Here is a 17,500-nt window from a genome sequence, read left to right on the forward strand (position 1 = left end):
ACCACATTGTGCAAAGTGAAATATTTCATTCTGTCCCGACCTTCTGTTCCCGTGGCCGAGCTTCCCGTCCTCAGCCTCCCCCCACGAGTACACCTCTCCCTCAGAGGACAGCGCCAGGCAGTGCTTCCCCCCAGAGTTTACGGCCACCTTCCTGATGAACACGTGTTGGATGGACTCCAGCAGCGTGGGGGTGGACACAGACTCTGTGCCGCCGATACCCAGTCTGCCCCCGGCTCCGTATCCTGTAGCATACAGCTGAGGATCCAGATGAAGATGTGTTAGTACGACAACATCACATATTCCTGCAGGTCATCAGACTGACTTCCATGCACACATGTTATACTGTTATTTAGGACAATATGTGAATTTAATACAGATGGTGTAAACAGCATGTTGGATATTCAGAATGAGGTTTTATTCCAGATGTAGTACAAAGTGGACATGTATTCGCACACATCTGTTAACGTTCAGCCTGTGCAACGAACACAAACCAGCTACAGATGCACAAAGAACGTCCCTTATTAAAACCTAAAAAATTAACCAAATATTGCAACACACGTGTTTAAGAAGCGGTCGAAGGAATGAGAGAGGCTGAGTTCAAGTCCTATTTTGACAGCTGCATGTTAACGGGGAATATTAGTTTTTATGAGCATGTCAACGGTTTAGTAAGACTATTGTCTTTTTCAAAATAAAGGCAAAAACTGGGCTGTGCAGGAATCTGGCTCTGCTGTCTGCCACACATCTTGCATGAAAACCATTAAACTGGATCAAAACAGCGTTCACAAACATCTTCAAAGTGTCTCCATACTTTCGTACACCTCCAGTAAAACCTGCAGTTAAATTGTCTCTAACAGTGTCAGAAGATAGAAACATTCTCAACGCTGGTGTCTTCAAATCAAGATATCAAAAGTGTCTTATTATTTAAAGCTGAGAAGCCAGAACATCTGAGAGGCTGGACAAAGTATTTTCTGAAATTGTTGCATGAGAAATTACTTATTAAATTATTAATTATTATATTTATATTATTAATGAATGAAAGCAGCGACAGACCTTTCCATCAGCGGTGACAGCGAACAGAGTCTGCTCCCCTCCGATCAGCTGCACTGGCCGCAGCGTGGCGAGGGCTTCGGTGGGAGTGGGCACTTTGACCTTCGCCCCCTCGATGCCCCCCAGCTGACCTCTGTGGTTGTGGCCCCAGCCGTAGATTGTGCCGCTCCCCCCGGCGGAGAGGGTCCAGTCGTCCGGTCGCCGGTTCATCCACTGCACGAGCTGCTCGTCGTGCTCGCGCTTGAACAAGTCGTGACTCTCGTGGAGGCCGTTCATGCTCTCGTGATCGGCCATCAGCTCTCGAATCTTCTTGGTGACCTTCAAAGGGAAGGAAACGGATTAAGAACATTCTCATGTCAGTGTGACGTAGACACGTGGAGGCCAGCACCGCCCGGAACACTCACCTCATCCAGGAAGGGTCTCGGTTGAGAGGTCCTCTTGTCCAGAGCCACCGCCACTCTGGAGGCGGTGCTACAGAGTAAGTACCGGCGGAACCAGGCCCACTTGTGGGTATCGGCACAGCAGGGTAAAGTACTCGAGCTCAAGGTCGCAGGCAGAGGGACCAAGACCTGAACACAATGTTACAGTTAGCCACCATTATGATGTGTAAGTATCTACGCTCACCTCAGATAACAGACCTTGAAGAACGGACTGTGGAGCAGCTGCTTTCCTCCGCGGACGATGGGGTCCTCGTACTCGTTACTGTCTCTGCAGAGCCTCAGGGATGCCCCCTTCACCAGAGCGGCCAGCGCACTGCCTGTGAAGCTCTGTTTTGACGGAAGTACATCAGATAAACAAAGAAGTCATGTTGTTGCATTATACAAGATGCTGCTGCGACGCACTTCGTCCACATCGTTATAGTTTAGTACGGAAGCCCTGAACGGCCAATATTCAAACATCTCAAAATAACAAATCTTTCTTAAGATAACAAAACTTTTTTAATCACATAAATAACTGAGAAATAAATACAAACTAACTTGTTATGAGGGAAAACGTTTTGTACCAAGACGTGTAGTAAGTTATTTAAAACATAATTCAGAAACTCCTCGAGCCTGAATCCCGTTTCATAACCACATGTCTCGAATCTCTGAATACTCAGGGTCGTCTCAAGTATAAACACAATATCTTTAATTTGCTGGATCCCAGTGGACTCACCATGGAGCGAGCGTCGCTCTCACTGTCTCCCAGCAGCCGGTTGATGTTGATGGACTGACCATACTCTGTGGTCAGAAGCTTGCGGAGTCTCTGCAGCGCCACATCCTGTGGCCAGCAGCTGCAGACGAGTACATTAAAAAGGCAACATGAATATATTTAATTCTAACAAAGCAACTACTCGATGGATCAGTCACACTGTACACTAGTGCACTGAGCTGCGCACAGGCAGCGAGGAGGAAGCGGCGAGACGAGGCACGATGCTCCTGTTGGAGGCGAAGTTGAGCCTGAAGTCCAGCAGACAGGTGACCAGGTCCATGGAGGGGCAGGACAGGATGCAGCGGTCTGACAGCCAAGTCTTTAGGACCTTGAGGGAGGACACGAGGGAGGACACGGGGAGGACACGGGGGAGGCTCAGGGTTACAGCCAGGCAGTCTGTGCGTGTCAGCCGTGCACTTATAGCACGAAAACTAAATAAAAACTAATGTCTGATGATAAAAACTATATTTGGGACGTTTTGTTACTGGTTGCTGTAGTTTTCCCATCAGACGAGAGTCAGCCGTGTGTGATGCGCTCACCTGCAGCAGGCATGCATGGGGTACACGGTTGAAGCGCCAGCCCCACCCGTTGACGGAGCCGTCACTGGTGAACTTCCATTTGAGTTCATCTCCCGGATCCGTAACTCGCTGGACCAGCGGACCACTCGCGACCTGAAACACGCAGCACGTCAGCACACGTTTCATTCATGTTTCACTCATTCAGCTTCACGCTCTTCCTCTCGTCACCTGATCGGACAGAAACAATCCTATTGGCTCCATCCATGATGGTTAGCGGGTCGTGGCGTCGCTCAGTTGAACATTGTCTGTCGAACTCTATCCTGAGACCTTCGGCTCCTGCAGAACAAAACAAGACGTAATCATCTCTGTACACATGAACCAGCGCTGGGAGGAACCAAGTCTTTCTTTTACAGTCAAAGCTCCTATTGAGGTTTGATCGTCTGTAATTGATATTTAGTGACGTCATGACATCAGTGCAGCCTCTTCTTTATCTGACACTGTGCACAAACACTTTGGATCAAGTAAAGGCTGCACAGCATAATTAGAATCTGAGGTAATGACTGAAGTCTGAAACTCTTCTTGTTTACCTGGGATCTTCACCGTCCCGCTGGTGGAGGTGTCGTCTGTGTACGGATGGCTGCTCTCCACGACGACCGGCTGGGAGGACAGACGTCCGCTCTGAGAGTCCGTGGCAACGTCCTCCAACTCTGTGACGCACAACTCCAGCAGCATGTCAGCGACCTGCAGCACCAGAGAGAGTTACCTTCACACGCAGGAAACACACTCCACTCACGCTGTACGTCAGGATACCTGATCCCAGAGAAACTCATTCTTTCATTACTTCTCTCATCTTTACGACTTAAAGAGTCATTTCTTATTTCTGAGCTATACACGATGATCTATACACCGAGTATAATACAGCATGTCTACGTCTGACAGTGATGTTTACAGAGAGCTGCTCTCTGCTGTTGCATCACGAGTCATCGTCACATCCCGACCAGCTCTACACGCAGTCTAAACACAAAGACGGGACACTACCTGCGGGTAAGCTGTGCCCATGCCGGACAACACAGCGGACAGCACCTCCTTGCCCTTCTCCCCGGAGCGACAGGACACCGCCAGTTTGAGCAGGTCCACCATGACGCGCGTGTCGTCCGGCACGAGCAGACTGGTGAACTCGTCGAGGTACTGAGGCTCCGGACCCACCGCCTTACTCTGACCCTCGGAGTCCTGAGGAGGAACACAAGACGTTAGTCGGGAACACGCGGCTGCACCGAACACTTCCCGTGCAGACGGACGCCACCGACCTCTTTGGTCTTCGTCATGGTTTCAGCTATGATGCTGGCGGCGCCGGGGTCATCGGTGACAGGGATGAAAGGACGCGAGGAGGCACCAGAGGCAGAGGGGGTTAAAGCTGAGGATGGGGTGAGGGCATCTTCTGATGAGGGAGCCTACACACACACACACACACACACACACACACACAAACACACACACACACACACACACACACACACACATCAATCCTTCCTACATTTTGAAATACATTACAGTGCAAGAATGAAATATGTTTTTGGATGAGTTTATTCTAATGCTGTGTTTAAACTATAAGATCGTTGAGTTCTTTGTGCGTGTGTGTGTGTGCGTGTGTGCTCAGCGTGAACTCGTCCTGCAGCACGTGTCTGTAAATGTAACCGGCTGCTTCTCTACTGAAAGCTGAAGGAGTAAAACTTTAAGAGCCCGTTTCTGGTGTGCAGATACAGTTTGCTGATCCTTGCATCTGCACACCTGGTCAGAAGAATTTGCATGTTTACTGTTTTACAATAAGTCGGCACAAAATGCAGTGGAGGCAGCGCTTTTATGACAAAAATATAAAAAGCCAGACCGCGTGGAAACTCCCTCACTGAGTTCTATTGAAGTCAAAGTAAACACACTGATCTCACCTCTCCCTTCTTGTCCTGCCAGGGATTAGGGCTGAGTCGCTCCTCTGCTTCAGGCAGCACCGGAGGAGCTTCTTCGTCGCTCACGCAGGACGAGGACGAGGAGTCTGACGGGGGAACCGGTGAGCTGGAAGGACACTCTGATGGCAGGATCATGCTGGCTGGCATCAGAGCACCGACCACTGCGTCCCTGTGGAAACACGCAGCACGCCAACAGTGATGAATGTAATCAGATATTCTGAAGCACGTCACAACGACATGTAGTGAGAGAGGAAACGGGGATGACACGCTGTCCACCAGCAGGAGAGGAGACTTCACACTCACCTTGCATACATGATCTGGAGGGCTGACAGCACGTGGGACAGAGCGTGCTGTTTGGCCAAGTTGCCGTCCAGACTGAGGAGAATCTTGGCCAGCGAGGGGCGATTAGGCTTCACGCTGCTCTGCCCGCTCAGCTTGTTGTTCACTGCTGATGAGTCACTGTCGGACTGGACGCCTGCAGAGTACAACACAAACACAATGACAGTCGTTCACGTGAACCCCCCTCCCCCCCGCTCTCGCCATTATCAGCTGGTTGCAGACCAGCGTGCGTCTACAGGCAGGGAAACTGTGCAGCAGTCAGTGTTCATGTGCACGTTCTTTTATTTATGTAGTCTGATCTGTTTACTGATGTATATGTGAATGTTACGCATTCTAATTATTCTAATTCTAATCATCATGCATCTTATTATCTATAACTGACATTCTACCTGCTTAAGTTTATTCTTTGTATACGTTTCATCATTAAAGCATTTCTTCTATGAAAAAATAATATAATTCTCCTTATTATTCTTAGTGTCATTATAACAATCCATTATATTAGTAATGTATACATAAAGAAATTGGAGACGTTATCAAACATAAATTACTTTTAAGTCCAACATTTCCCTTTTCAATGAGAGAACAGCGCCCCCTAGTGGACTCTGCTAACCCTGCACAGTATGTGAGCTGGTGAGGAACTCGTCACATGTCAAATAAAACACATTACAATCCCACATGTGTGAATGGGCTGCAGAGAAAGGGAGGATTACCCAAGTAGGACGCTCCGAGGGAGTCCCGGGCCGTCTGGAAAAGTACCGGCTCGTGAACAGAGGGCGTGGTCACGTCCACGGTGGTCCAGGCCACGCTGTGGGAGGAGCCACAGGCCACTCGGGTAATCTTCTGTCCCTCCAGACCCTGCACCAGGGTGGGCTTCCTGTTAACTGTGGTGGTGCCGTTCCCCTGCTGCCCGTGATCGTTGTCCCCCCACGCGTACACCTGACGGAGGAACAACAGCATCGTTTCATTTGTCACAGAAGTCTTAGAGGTCAACAAAAGGTTTTCTGTTCTAAAACAGAAAATCATCGACTTCATTTTCCAGACGTTCATGAGATTAAATGTTTGTCAGGACAATTTTCTAATCTTCTTTATTATCTGTGAAACTAGTTATTTATTTTAAACATGGAGAAGTGCTGCACCTCAGCCTCTTGTGGAGTATTACCACAACAAACACTGAAACAGAAAAAGAATCACCAAACGTTTCTTTCTCACAAAAAGATTTTCACAGATGAAAACTTGGGACTTATCCCGGTCACCTGTTCTCATTAACACGACTTAGATCAGATTATCTTTCCTCACTTTGCCTCTCGGAGCTTCTGTAAAACTGTCGGAACCGTGAAACAAAAGCTAGAAAAGAAAAAGTGAAGGCATCGCAACAACCTGTGAAAGTGTTCAGATATCGAGCCTCTCAGAACATGAAGTGATGTGCTAACATTATTAAATCCCTTCTGAGGGAAGGTATTTTATACGGCGGAACAGCAAAAGGTCAGAGGTGCCTGGAAAAGTAGAGCGAGAGTCGATAACTTAAGTCCCGCATGTGGACCAGAGCCATGGCAGTGAACGAGCAGCTCAGAACAAACCTGTCCCGTTTCTGTAACAGCCAAACAGTGCAGCGCTCCGACAGCCACGTGGACGATCTTTTTGGCCCTCAGTCCCTCCACCATCTGCGGCTTCCGCACATGGACATCGGTGCCGTGGCCCAGGCGGAAGTAGTCGCCTTTGCCCCTGTCAGGAAACACAAAGCGTGAGCGCTCGGTGGAAAACAAAAAGGACACAAGATGCGTCGTCACATAACATCTTACCAGGTCCACACAACTCCAGATTTAGTAAGAGCCAAAGAGAACTGGGCTCCACATTCAATCTGGCAGACCGCCTGCCCGTTGAGTCTCTCGATGTTCTGGGGGATGTTGCAGCCCTCACTGCCTCCACGACCCAGCTTCCCAAAGTCCCCGTCGCCCCAGGAGAACACCAACCCTGACACGAAACAAACATCATCATCTCATCCAAAACAACACTTCTCAAGTCTGTGGAGTCTTCATCTTCATTTAAAGCTTTCTGAACCTAAACATGTGTAACGTTGAGATACAAACACTCAAAACATACATTTGGTGGTTTGCATTAGCAGAAATACCTTCATCGGTGAGGGCGAGAGTTTGAGCATCTCTGCTCCCACAAGCCACCTGGATAACCCGGTGTCCCAGAAGCACCTTTACCTGAGCAAGAAGAAACGCTTTAGAACTTCAGAGTTGAGATGGAATCAGAGCAGCAACACATTTAAACTAGTCAAGCTCTACACGTGAGACTGTGGCTGCAGATATTTCTCTTTAGGAAGTCTGCACACCTTCTGCAGACCGAAGACTCTCCTGTTTAAACTGCAGCTGGACAATAACAATAAATACATTCTGTTTTCTGTATGTTGCACTAAATAGTTTTGGCTTATTTGAAGTTATTGCACCTGCAGGATTCTTGCTGTTCAGAGTTGTATCCTCATGATTGTTTGCACTTATTGGAAGTCGCTTTTAGTCATTTAGACAAAAGTGTCTAAATGTAATAATTTTGTGGATTTGGGCTTTCAATAATGTAATAGGATTACAAACTATCATTTGAGTTCATCGACACGGCAAGCGAGGGCGTCCGTGTGATGAGGTTGATCCAAACTTGCAAAGTGAAGCCATGTGGTTCTTTAACATTGGAATTATACACACATTTCTGAGACACACACGTACCAGTTTAGGCCTCAGCTGAGTCGTGTTGTCTCCATGTCCAAGGCGGCCGTACTCCCCCAGTCCCCAGCTGTACAGCTCCCCACTGGAGGTGATGGCTGCACTGTGAGAGCTGCCACAGGCGATGTCGCGGATGCGCTTTGTCTTCAGCGCCTCAATCAACCGAGGCTTGTCACAGTTCCTGATGTGGAAAAACAAACTTTTCTTTAAACCACATCATTAAAGTTCTATCCTTTACATCCTGGAGACAGAAACACATTCTGATTCACATCCTGGACAATAAGTCAAATGGAAATCATCCATCTGTTCAGGAGTACGTACATTCTGCTGAAGTGTCCCCAGTTTGCCGTCGTCTCCCTCTCCCCAGGAGAACACCTTCCCGTCCACAGTCAGGGCCATGGCGTGGCGTCCCCCAGAATGCACAGCGACCTTCTTCACCACGTAGTTACTGAGTGCAGTGATCTGACGGGGGATTGGGATGGTGCCACTGGACAGGCCCAGGCCGAGCCGTCCGTTAGTGGCCTCTCCACACGCGTAAATCTTCCCCTCCACCGTCACTGCGACAGAGACACAACGGTTACGCTCACCGTACAACGAGCACGCGACAGAAGAACTCCAAATATCATTTATCTCACACCTGCAAAGAGGCTTTTAGATCCACCGGCCACTTGCACCACATTGAGTGCAGAGAGAGTTTCAGAGAAGGAGGGCACCTTGATCTGTGGACACAAGCAGGAGCGATCAGAGAGGCAGCAGCTTCTGCTGGACGTTCTCTGCAGGTTCAACTCATAACACAGAAAGATCAAAGGCTAAGTTAGACGTTGGCTCATTTATAGTGGACACAAGTTTACACGAGCTGCACCTTGGATCCCTTGAGTCCTCCCAGCTGGTCCTTGTCGTTCAGCCCCCAGACGAACACTTTGGTCCTGATGGTGGCTGCAGACTCCAACCCCAACGACTTCTTCCGAGCGAGACTGAAGGACGAAGCAAAAACATTTTAAACATTTGTAGAGTTACAATAAAGATCGAAGCACTCTTAAGAGCTTAAATATCTTTAATAACGTGTAACAAAGTACATTCAAGTACTGCAAGAACAATTATGAGGTGCTTGTACTTTCCTTGAGTATTTTCTTTATAACTCCACAATAGGGAAATAGTTCTTTCTACTTCCCTACATTTATCCAACGGCGTTAGTTTCTCTACAAATTAAGATGAAACTCGTTTTCCTCGTCATACCTCCCGTTGGCAGTTTTGTCATCGTCCTCTTCCTCGTTGTCGGACGCCAGGAAAGGGACGGTGGCCAGGTCTTCGTCCTCCGCTCGGATGCGTCCAACAATCCCGAGCCCGTGAATCTTGCAGTCGATCCCAGAGCTGCGGCACTGCTTGATGGCCACCTCGATGTATCTGTGATACTGGGGAGAGACATCCATCAAGTTATTGCACCGTGTTTAACCCTGACACTCCCTCTGTTCAGTCTGTTCATGCATACGCCATAAGTTTATATTTCTAGAATTAGGAAGTTCACATATTGTCCTTTTAAAGTTTTAAATCTTTTATATCCGACACAGGACAATAAATAAATCACTGACATATCCCAGACTGTGAGAAAATAAAAATCCCCCTGAGCATTTAATAAACAGGAAATAATTATTTATTTGTCATTTTTGACATCAGAGCATCATTTTAAAAGTGAAAACAAAGATTAGAAGTTGAATTGATCTTTAAACTGACCTCAGTACAGTCACTGAGGAGAAGGACGCTGGTGTCTGTGGGATTGATGTTAATCGTCTTCAGCTCAATTAAGTTGTTCAGAGAGCTTCCGCCTGCACAACAATTACAGAACAATTACTTCTGTACATTAAGACACAGAACAATTACTTCTGCACATTAAGACACAGAACAATTACTTCTGTACATTAAGACACAGAACAATTACTTCTGCACATTAAGACACAGAACAATTACTTCTGCACATTAAGACACAGAACAATTACTTCTGCACATTAAGACACAGAACAATTACTTCTGCACATTAAGACACAGAACAATTACTTCTGCACATTAAGACACAGAACAATTACTTCTGCACATTAAGACACAGAACAATTACTTCTGCACATTAAGACACAGAACAATTACTTCTGCACATTAAGACACAGAACAATTACTTCTGCACATTAAGACACAGAACAATTACTTCTGCACACTAAGACACAGAACAATTACTTCTGCACATTAAGACACAGAACAATTACTTCTGCACATTAAGACACAGAACAATTACTTCTGCACATTAAGACACAGAACAATTACTTCTGTACACTAAGACACAGAACAATTACTTCTGCACATTAAGACAGAACAATTACTTCTGTACATTAAGACAGAACAATTACTTCTGTACATTAAGACAGAACAATTACTTCTGCACATTAAGACACAGAACAATTACTTCTGTACATTAAGACAGAACAATTACTTCTGCACGTTAAGTTTCTCACATCACATTCACTCGCCTGACACCACCACCATCGAGGGCATGTAGCTGCTGTCCGCCGGATCCACGACCATCTTCAGTCTGTGCACGAGGACGTCGGGGAAGAGCTCGACACGGATCCAGTGCTGTGGAGGAAAGAAAGACGACAACGCGTTTCACTTTAATAAAGCTGCACGACAGTCTATTTAGATTATCTTCATTAGAATAAGCAATTCAATCTCCTACCTTTCCCTGCGAGCCGGAGGACTGCCAACACTGATCACTGCAGTCGATGAGACGTGCGGCCTGGTTCACGGAGGACGAGACGTTGAGGCTCTTGACGGCACGCGACCAATCGTCAATCAGCATCCCGCGCTGGCTGCTGTGATGCTTCTTCAGCTGCTTCCCTGAGCGGCCGCAGAAGGCCGGAGACTGGCCTGGTTGCACACATGAACAACAACAATCATATATTTCTATTTCTAGATGAACAAACTCAATATTTAAAACACAAAAAAAAAAAAAAGTCATGAACACTGAGCCGTTTCAGCTTTAAGTTGACGAAAGATTGACATAATAATATTACATAATGCATCTCAACTTACAAACATGAACTTCTATTTAAATATTACATTTCTATTCATTTTGTATTACTGCGTAGTCTTTATTTCTCCTGCACAACGTTTCCTTCTTAAATTCTTATTTTTATAAACGTGTTTATGAAAATAAACGAAACGTCACAGATCTGACACGTGGGGGCGAACCTGTCACTCACCCGGCTCGTTGATCCTTCCGAAGGAGTGCCTGACGTTGTGTTTGCGGGTCTTGAAGCAGTTTTCACAGAAGTCGAAGTCGTCACAGTTCCTGCATTTGAAGCGGGGGCCGTTTATCGGGAACATCTGGCAGCCATCACACCTGCAGATAACACAAGTGCTATTCACACAACACGTGGAGATATGGAGGCGGGGCGATGTGGGACGCTGCGTTTATCACTAGGACACGTTTACAGATTACAAAGTAGCCGACATCAGCAGCCTGCGCAGAGTCTGCAGACGGCATGACGCCGCTAAATCCAACTTGTAATGTATAAGTAATGAGCAATGTGACAACATGCACGATTTACTGCCGAAGAAATCGATCCCTACCTCACTCCAGGGTGGACACTGGGCACCAGTTCCATCTCAGCCAGCAGGCCGGTCCAGTGGGACTGCTGAGGGAAGTCTACGATCACGTCCTTTCCATTGGCACTGAAAGCTGGAACACATTCAGCCGCGTTAGTGCAGAACAGTGGACTTCAGCTCGCGTCCCCTTTAGTGCTCACCTTATAAAGACTCACCTTTCACAACCCCGACGCTCCTGTGAGTCACAGAGCCCCATTTGTACTTCGGTGTGGTGACGGTGGGCTTCACCCTCACTTTGTCTCCGATCTTTATATGGGAGGGGGAGCTTTGTGGTGGGAATCCTGGGAAATAAAGGGAAGGATGACATGAGATGTGATACTGAACTCCAACTGTGTGTGTGTGTGTGTGTGTGAAAGAGGATTGTTTGTACAATAAGTGAGACGTTATTGCTCAGATGTTGCATAACTTCCCGTCATCGTGTCGCACTAACTTCTGCTTACCGAGGAGCTCGATGTGGATGTAGCGGACCCAGTACGTTCCTCCTTTCTGCTGCCAGTCACACTGCCACATTCAAGTCATGAAGCCCGTCTCTGTCCAGCTTAATCACCTTCCCGACATCTCCGTCATACACTTCCTCGTACGTTCTGCAGCACTTCACCATCATCCCCACCTGCGGAGGAGTCGCTCACCTGTCAGGCGTGTGTCACATTTCATTATGAGATCTTCTGCAGTAAGGCCGCGGCGCTCACCTGAATGTTCTCTCTCACGTACACGGCATAATCGTCGTTGCTTTGGAAATCGGATCTCTTCTTAAATATTTGGCTTTCAGGCACCACTGCACCTGGAGGCTGATGCAACATTACAGATGCTATTAGTACGTTTATTTATTTAAACTATTGAGGAGGTCATTTACATGTGGAGACGCAAAAACAACTATGTGTGATAAATAAAAGTTAAAATACAGGATAATAAATAAACCAGAAGAAACCTTCTCATTATTCTAAATGTAAGGCCTTCTGCAGTTTAAGGTGCACGAGCAGAGAAGTACACGTTTAATGCATCAGCTCAGATTAATTGCATGTTGAGAAGTAACTAATTCTGCGCACGAGATTACGTGAGTTCAGAGTTAAAGGGGATGAAATATAATCATGAGATGATGAAAGAAGTACCACAGGGAACGTCTGCTCGGGCTCCTCCAGCTCCTCCAGCACCTCCTCATCAGAGTATTCGTCCGACACCGTGTCTGCGTCCGACAGCTCAGTGACGTGAACGTCTGGATGGTCCAGCAGCCAGCCCACCAGAGCCTCCACACCTGAAGTACACACTCAATTACTCTGCTATCAAATATGATCCTCAGAGACGACGCGTCGCAGCCGTGACGACGGAGTCATTTCAAGCTTCTATTGAAGTTTTTGAGTGAAGCTTCAAATGTCTGTCGTCATATTTTAAGACGTCGACACCCTAAAAACATATTTAAATGTTGTTTGAGCTGCTTATGAGTGAAAATGTTTTTGAGGCTAAACGCCAACACATGAGGATTAAAGCAGTTTAATTAAATATGTAAAAACATTCTTGTTTCACTAAATGTTGACTTTAAACGCTGCAGTTATTAGAAATGTTTGGATCACAGAGTCTAATATTATAATACTGATAATATTAGTGCAGCCTCGTCTGCATCTGCAGCTGTGCACAAATACTTCAAACACAATCAATAGATGTGCAAAGAGAACATGTGCAGCATTTCAATGTTGACTTAGAATTTGAAATACAAACATTATGAATAAAGCTTCAAAGCTTCGGACTGTGGTTGCAGCCCGAGTTGGTCTGGTGTGAACTCGTACCTGGGACACCTGAGGCGCTGCCGGTAGTTCCAGACAGAGACTTCAAGGCAAACTCGATGTTTTTTCCGTACAAAGCCCATATCCATGAGCTGCAGGACGATGGGGAGGGGGGGGACGGGGGAGATCTTCTGCTTCTTCTGTTTGGGAGGTCGGACGTGTTGTATGGTGACGGGCGTGGTGGCCTCGCTGGAGCTGCTCTCCTCAAACAGCGGAGAGGACGGGTGGGCCGACTCCACGGCCAGGAACTGACACACAGCCAGAGCCGCAGCCTGCGTGTACACAGTTACTTTAAATATGTGTTTTATGTTGGATGTAAAAATATATTTATCCTAATTATCAGAGAACACTGAAGTCAAACTGTAACCAGCAGCTGTAACGTGCGCTACATCACGACGCTGAGGCCCGTACACTCACCTCCATCTCTTGCCGGTCAAAAATGGCTTTGATGGGGGAGGGCTGCGTGGCAGCGGACAGCAGCTGCTGCAGGAGGATCAGCGGAGGCAGCGGACCCTCAGGGGACAAGTCTCCCACATCAGGAGACGACACCACGGGGTCTTCTGCAAACAGAGACGTGTCATGAAAACAAACTAAATGCACCTTCGTCTCAGTTTGCATCCTCTCTCCCACACACCCACTGCTACGCGTGTCCTCACTCTCTCTCACACGCTGCTATCTACGCGTGTCCACGCTGCTATCTACGCGTGTCCACGCTGCTATCTACGCGTGTCCACGCTGCTATCTACGCGTGTCCCCACACTGCTACGCGTGTCCACGCTGCTACGCGTGTCTTCACACACACACACACACACACACACCACACACACACACACACACACACACACACACACACACACACACACACACACACCACACACACACACACACACACACACACACACACACACACACACACACACACACACACACACACACACACACACACACACACACACACACACACACACAGAGAGACAGATCCTGTGACCTCCACATAGGAAACATAGAAAGCGTTTCTCCAGCGCTGAACTGGACTGAACATCAACAGTTGTCACTTCTCTGGGAGAGTCTCACCACTGGGGTTTGGTCCGATGTCCAGAACGGCCGCCTGCGAGAGGATCTGCCTGAGTTTGTCCTGATGAGAGAGCAGAGCGCGTCCTGCCTTTAAGATGTACAGCCTCAGCTGCTGGCAGCGCAGCAGGTGGACGTCCACCTGGTCAGCTGGAAACACAATATCTTTACATCCTTAATATCGCAAATCTAATGGTCGATCATCACTTCGATATACGAACCGATCAGCACAAGCATACAGGGGACGTTTCCGTCTTACAAGATGTGTACGAGTCACATGTGAGATCATTAGGTCTCGAGGATTCTGTACCTGTCAGCCCTCGACTCAGAGATTTCTTCATGCGTTTCTCCAGTTTGCTTCCAGCCAGGCTGACGAGCTGAGCCCAAACTGCCAGCATGGGCTCAGAGAAGGGCAGGTTCTGCACACTGAAGGACACTGCAGGCAGCTGCGGGGAAAACAAAACACTATTTCATTGGTCTAAAGGAAGTTAAAGGAAACGCTCAGCTGACACGAGTAAATGCTTCCATACCGGTTTGAGATGGCTGAGCAGGCAAACCCTGCAGGTCCTCATCTCAGAAAACTGGACGGTGATGCGTCCTTTCGGGGTGATGCGAGTGACGGTTCCCTCTCCATATTCCTCGTGAATAACTTGGCCTCCGAGTCTGAGGCGCCCATCGATTCCTCCGATGACGGCCATCACCGCCATCAGACAGCCCACTCGAGGACCGTCGGAGTCGGGAAAGAACTCCTCTAGGAAACACTGACAGAGAGAGGAGACATTTATTATCAGAACTCACTTCAAACACACGTAGAGTCCTGCAACAACTCTTACTGCTTCAGACTGGCAGCTGGCGATAACGTCTCCAATGGAGCTCAGCTGAGCGTTGATGTAATCATTGATCATGCTGTTCCACTGGCCGAGGTAGTGCAGCGTGCGCAGGACAGACACTATCTCCTCCGCCAGGGTGCTGCTGTGAGTGGCTGTGAGAGAGGCCTGAGGGCGGGACTTCCTCCTTCGCAGGGAGCCCTCTGTGCAGAGCAAGCAGCACATTAATAATACATCATAAAAACATCAGATCTTCAGACAGCGTGACTTGTGAACGCACCTCTGAGCAGCGGCAGGTCTGAGGAGCAGGTGCTCAGCAGGCTTCCCAAGAAGTTGAACAATTTCTCCACCAGGAACTTCATGTCCTGCGTGCGCTCCGTCTTTTCCCACGAGGGCAAGATGGCCTGCAGGAGACGCAGCGCCAGGATCTGAAACACAAAGTTGGTTTACATCCTGAAATGTTTGTGATGACATGTTGCAAAATAATCATTATATACACGATTATAGGATTTAAATATCGCAATCATTATTTTCATGACTTTACAAAGATTATGGTGTTTTAAATAAATAAACACTTCACATCATTTATGTTAATTGGGATTCTTCTTCTTCAGATACAGCGTTCACTGACTGAGGAACAGCTTCTTTGTGATATTTTATATCTATGTGTTAAACATGAAGCTTCTTCTGTCTGCAGGAGTTCCTCCCTCTTCACAACTGTTGAAGCTTCTTCTGTCTGCAGGAGTTCCTCCCTCTTCACAACTGTTGAAGCTTCTTCTGTCTGCAGGAGTTCCTCCCTCTTCACAACTGTTGAAGCTTCTTCTGTCTGCAGGAGTTCCTCCCTCTTCACAACTGTTGAAGCTTCTTCTGTCTGCAGGAGTTCCTCCCTCTTCACAGCTGAAGCTTCTTCTGTCTGCAGAAGTTCCTCCCTCTTCACAACTGTTGAAGCTTCTTCTGTCTGCAGGAGTTCCTCCCTCTTCACAGCTGAAGCTTCTTCTGTCTGCAGGAGTTCCTCCTTCTTCACAACTGAAGCTTCTTCTGTCTGCAGGAGTTCCTCCTTCTTCACAGCTGAAGCTTCTTCTGTCTGCAGAAGTTCCTCCTTCTTCACAACTGTTGAAGCTTCTTCTGTCTGCAGGAGTTCCTCCCTCTTCACAGCTGAAGCTTCTTCTGTCTGCAGGAGTTCCTCCTTCTTCACAGCTGAAGCTTCTTCTGTCTGCAGGAGTTCCTCCTTCTTCACAGCTGTTGAAGCTTCTTCTGTCTGCAGGAGTTCCTCCTTCTTCACAACTGAAGCTTCTTCTGTCTGCAGGAGTTCCTCCTTCTTCACAACTGTTGAAGCTTCTTCTGTCTGCAGGAGTTCCTCCCTCTTCACAGCTGAAGCTTCTTCTGTCTGCAGGAGTTCCTCCTTCTTCACAACTGAAGCTTCTTCTGTCTGCAGGAGTTCCTCCTTCTTCACAACTGTTGAAGCTTCTTCTGTCTGCAGGAGTTCCTCCCTCTTCACAGCTGAAGCTTCTTCTGTCTGCAGGAGTTCCTCCCTCTTCACAGCTGTTGAAGCTTCTTCTGTCTGCAGGAGTTCCTCCCTCTTCACAACTGTTGAAGCTTCTTCTGTCTGCAGGAGTTCCTCCCTCTTCACAGCTGAAGCTTCTTCTGTCTGCAGGAGTTCCTCCTTCTTCACAACTGTTGAAGCTTCTTCTGTCTGCAGGAGTTCCTCCTTCTTCACAACTGTTGAAGCTTCTTCTGTCTGCAGGAGTTCCTCCTTCTTCACAACTGTTGAAGCTTCTTCTGTCTGCAGGAGTTCCTCCTTCTTCACAACTGTTGAAGCTTCTTCTGTCTGCAGGAGTTCCTCCCTCTTCACAGCTGAAGCTTCTTCTGTCTGCAGGAGTTCCTCCTTCTTCACAGCTGAAGCTTCTTCTGTCTGCAGGAGTTCCTCCTTCTTCACAACTGAAGCTTCTTCTGTCTGCAGGAGTTCCTCCCTCTTCACAGCTGAAGCTTCTTCTGTCTGCAGGAGTTCCTCCTTCTTCACAACTGAAGCTTCTTCTGTCTGCAGGAGTTCCTCCTTCTTCACAGCTGAAGCTTCTTCTGTCTGCAGGAGTTCCTCCTTCTTCACAACTGTTGAAGCTTCTTCTGTCTGCAGGAGTTCCTCCCTCTTCACAGCTGAAGCTTCTTCTGTCTGCAGGAGTTCCTCCTTCTTCACAGCTGAAGCTTCTTCTGTCTGCAGGAGTTCCTCCCTCTTCACATTTTCTTGACTTAATTCTCTGAACTCCTGTTTCCTCTCCTGTGAGCTCAGAGCTCTGCAGTCTCAGGAACTGATGTGAACTTCAGAGTGTGTAGCTGCTGACGAGGGTCAACACACACTGATGTTCATCTTTATGAGAACACAAGTACGAACACTTCTGC

The 17,500-nt window shown here is 47.6% G+C and overlaps 1 protein-coding gene across 1 annotated transcript in view; it reads right to left on the reverse strand.

Annotated features, from left to right (window-relative positions):
• LOC115007013 (E3 ubiquitin-protein ligase HERC2-like) overlaps nt 1–17,500 on the reverse strand; it is a 39,989-nt gene that overhangs the window by 341 nt on the left and 22,148 nt on the right. Inside the window, 47 exon segments of the mRNA XM_029429651.1 lie at nt 3–255; nt 1,051–1,365; nt 1,452–1,616; nt 1,686–1,814; nt 2,203–2,300; nt 2,303–2,320; nt 2,399–2,435; nt 2,438–2,551; nt 2,553–2,566; nt 2,778–2,802; nt 2,805–2,875; nt 2,878–2,895; nt 2,898–2,909; nt 2,985–3,092; nt 3,344–3,497; nt 3,795–3,986; nt 4,064–4,207; nt 4,700–4,886; nt 5,021–5,192; nt 5,767–5,992; nt 6,634–6,778; nt 6,856–7,027; nt 7,185–7,266; nt 7,780–7,957; nt 8,098–8,114; nt 8,116–8,333; nt 8,414–8,495; nt 8,639–8,750; nt 9,013–9,188; nt 9,508–9,599; nt 10,293–10,398; nt 10,499–10,689; nt 11,025–11,164; nt 11,395–11,503; nt 11,586–11,711; nt 11,871–11,934; nt 11,936–12,040; nt 12,120–12,218; nt 12,540–12,682; nt 13,212–13,275; nt 13,277–13,480; nt 13,626–13,768; nt 14,283–14,429; nt 14,590–14,725; nt 14,810–15,040; nt 15,113–15,309; nt 15,387–15,534. Of these exon segments, the coding sequence (XP_029285511.1) occupies nt 3–255; nt 1,051–1,365; nt 1,452–1,616; nt 1,686–1,814; nt 2,203–2,300; nt 2,303–2,320; nt 2,399–2,435; nt 2,438–2,551; nt 2,553–2,566; nt 2,778–2,802; nt 2,805–2,875; nt 2,878–2,895; nt 2,898–2,909; nt 2,985–3,092; nt 3,344–3,497; nt 3,795–3,986; nt 4,064–4,207; nt 4,700–4,886; nt 5,021–5,192; nt 5,767–5,992; nt 6,634–6,778; nt 6,856–7,027; nt 7,185–7,266; nt 7,780–7,957; nt 8,098–8,114; nt 8,116–8,333; nt 8,414–8,495; nt 8,639–8,750; nt 9,013–9,188; nt 9,508–9,599; nt 10,293–10,398; nt 10,499–10,689; nt 11,025–11,164; nt 11,395–11,503; nt 11,586–11,711; nt 11,871–11,934; nt 11,936–12,040; nt 12,120–12,218; nt 12,540–12,682; nt 13,212–13,275; nt 13,277–13,480; nt 13,626–13,768; nt 14,283–14,429; nt 14,590–14,725; nt 14,810–15,040; nt 15,113–15,309; nt 15,387–15,534 (6,079 nt within the window).

Source organism: Cottoperca gobio, chromosome 4 (assembly GCF_900634415.1).
Source record: "Cottoperca gobio chromosome 4, fCotGob3.1, whole genome shotgun sequence".
Classification (NCBI taxonomy): domain Eukaryota; kingdom Metazoa; phylum Chordata; class Actinopteri; order Perciformes; family Bovichtidae; genus Cottoperca; species Cottoperca gobio.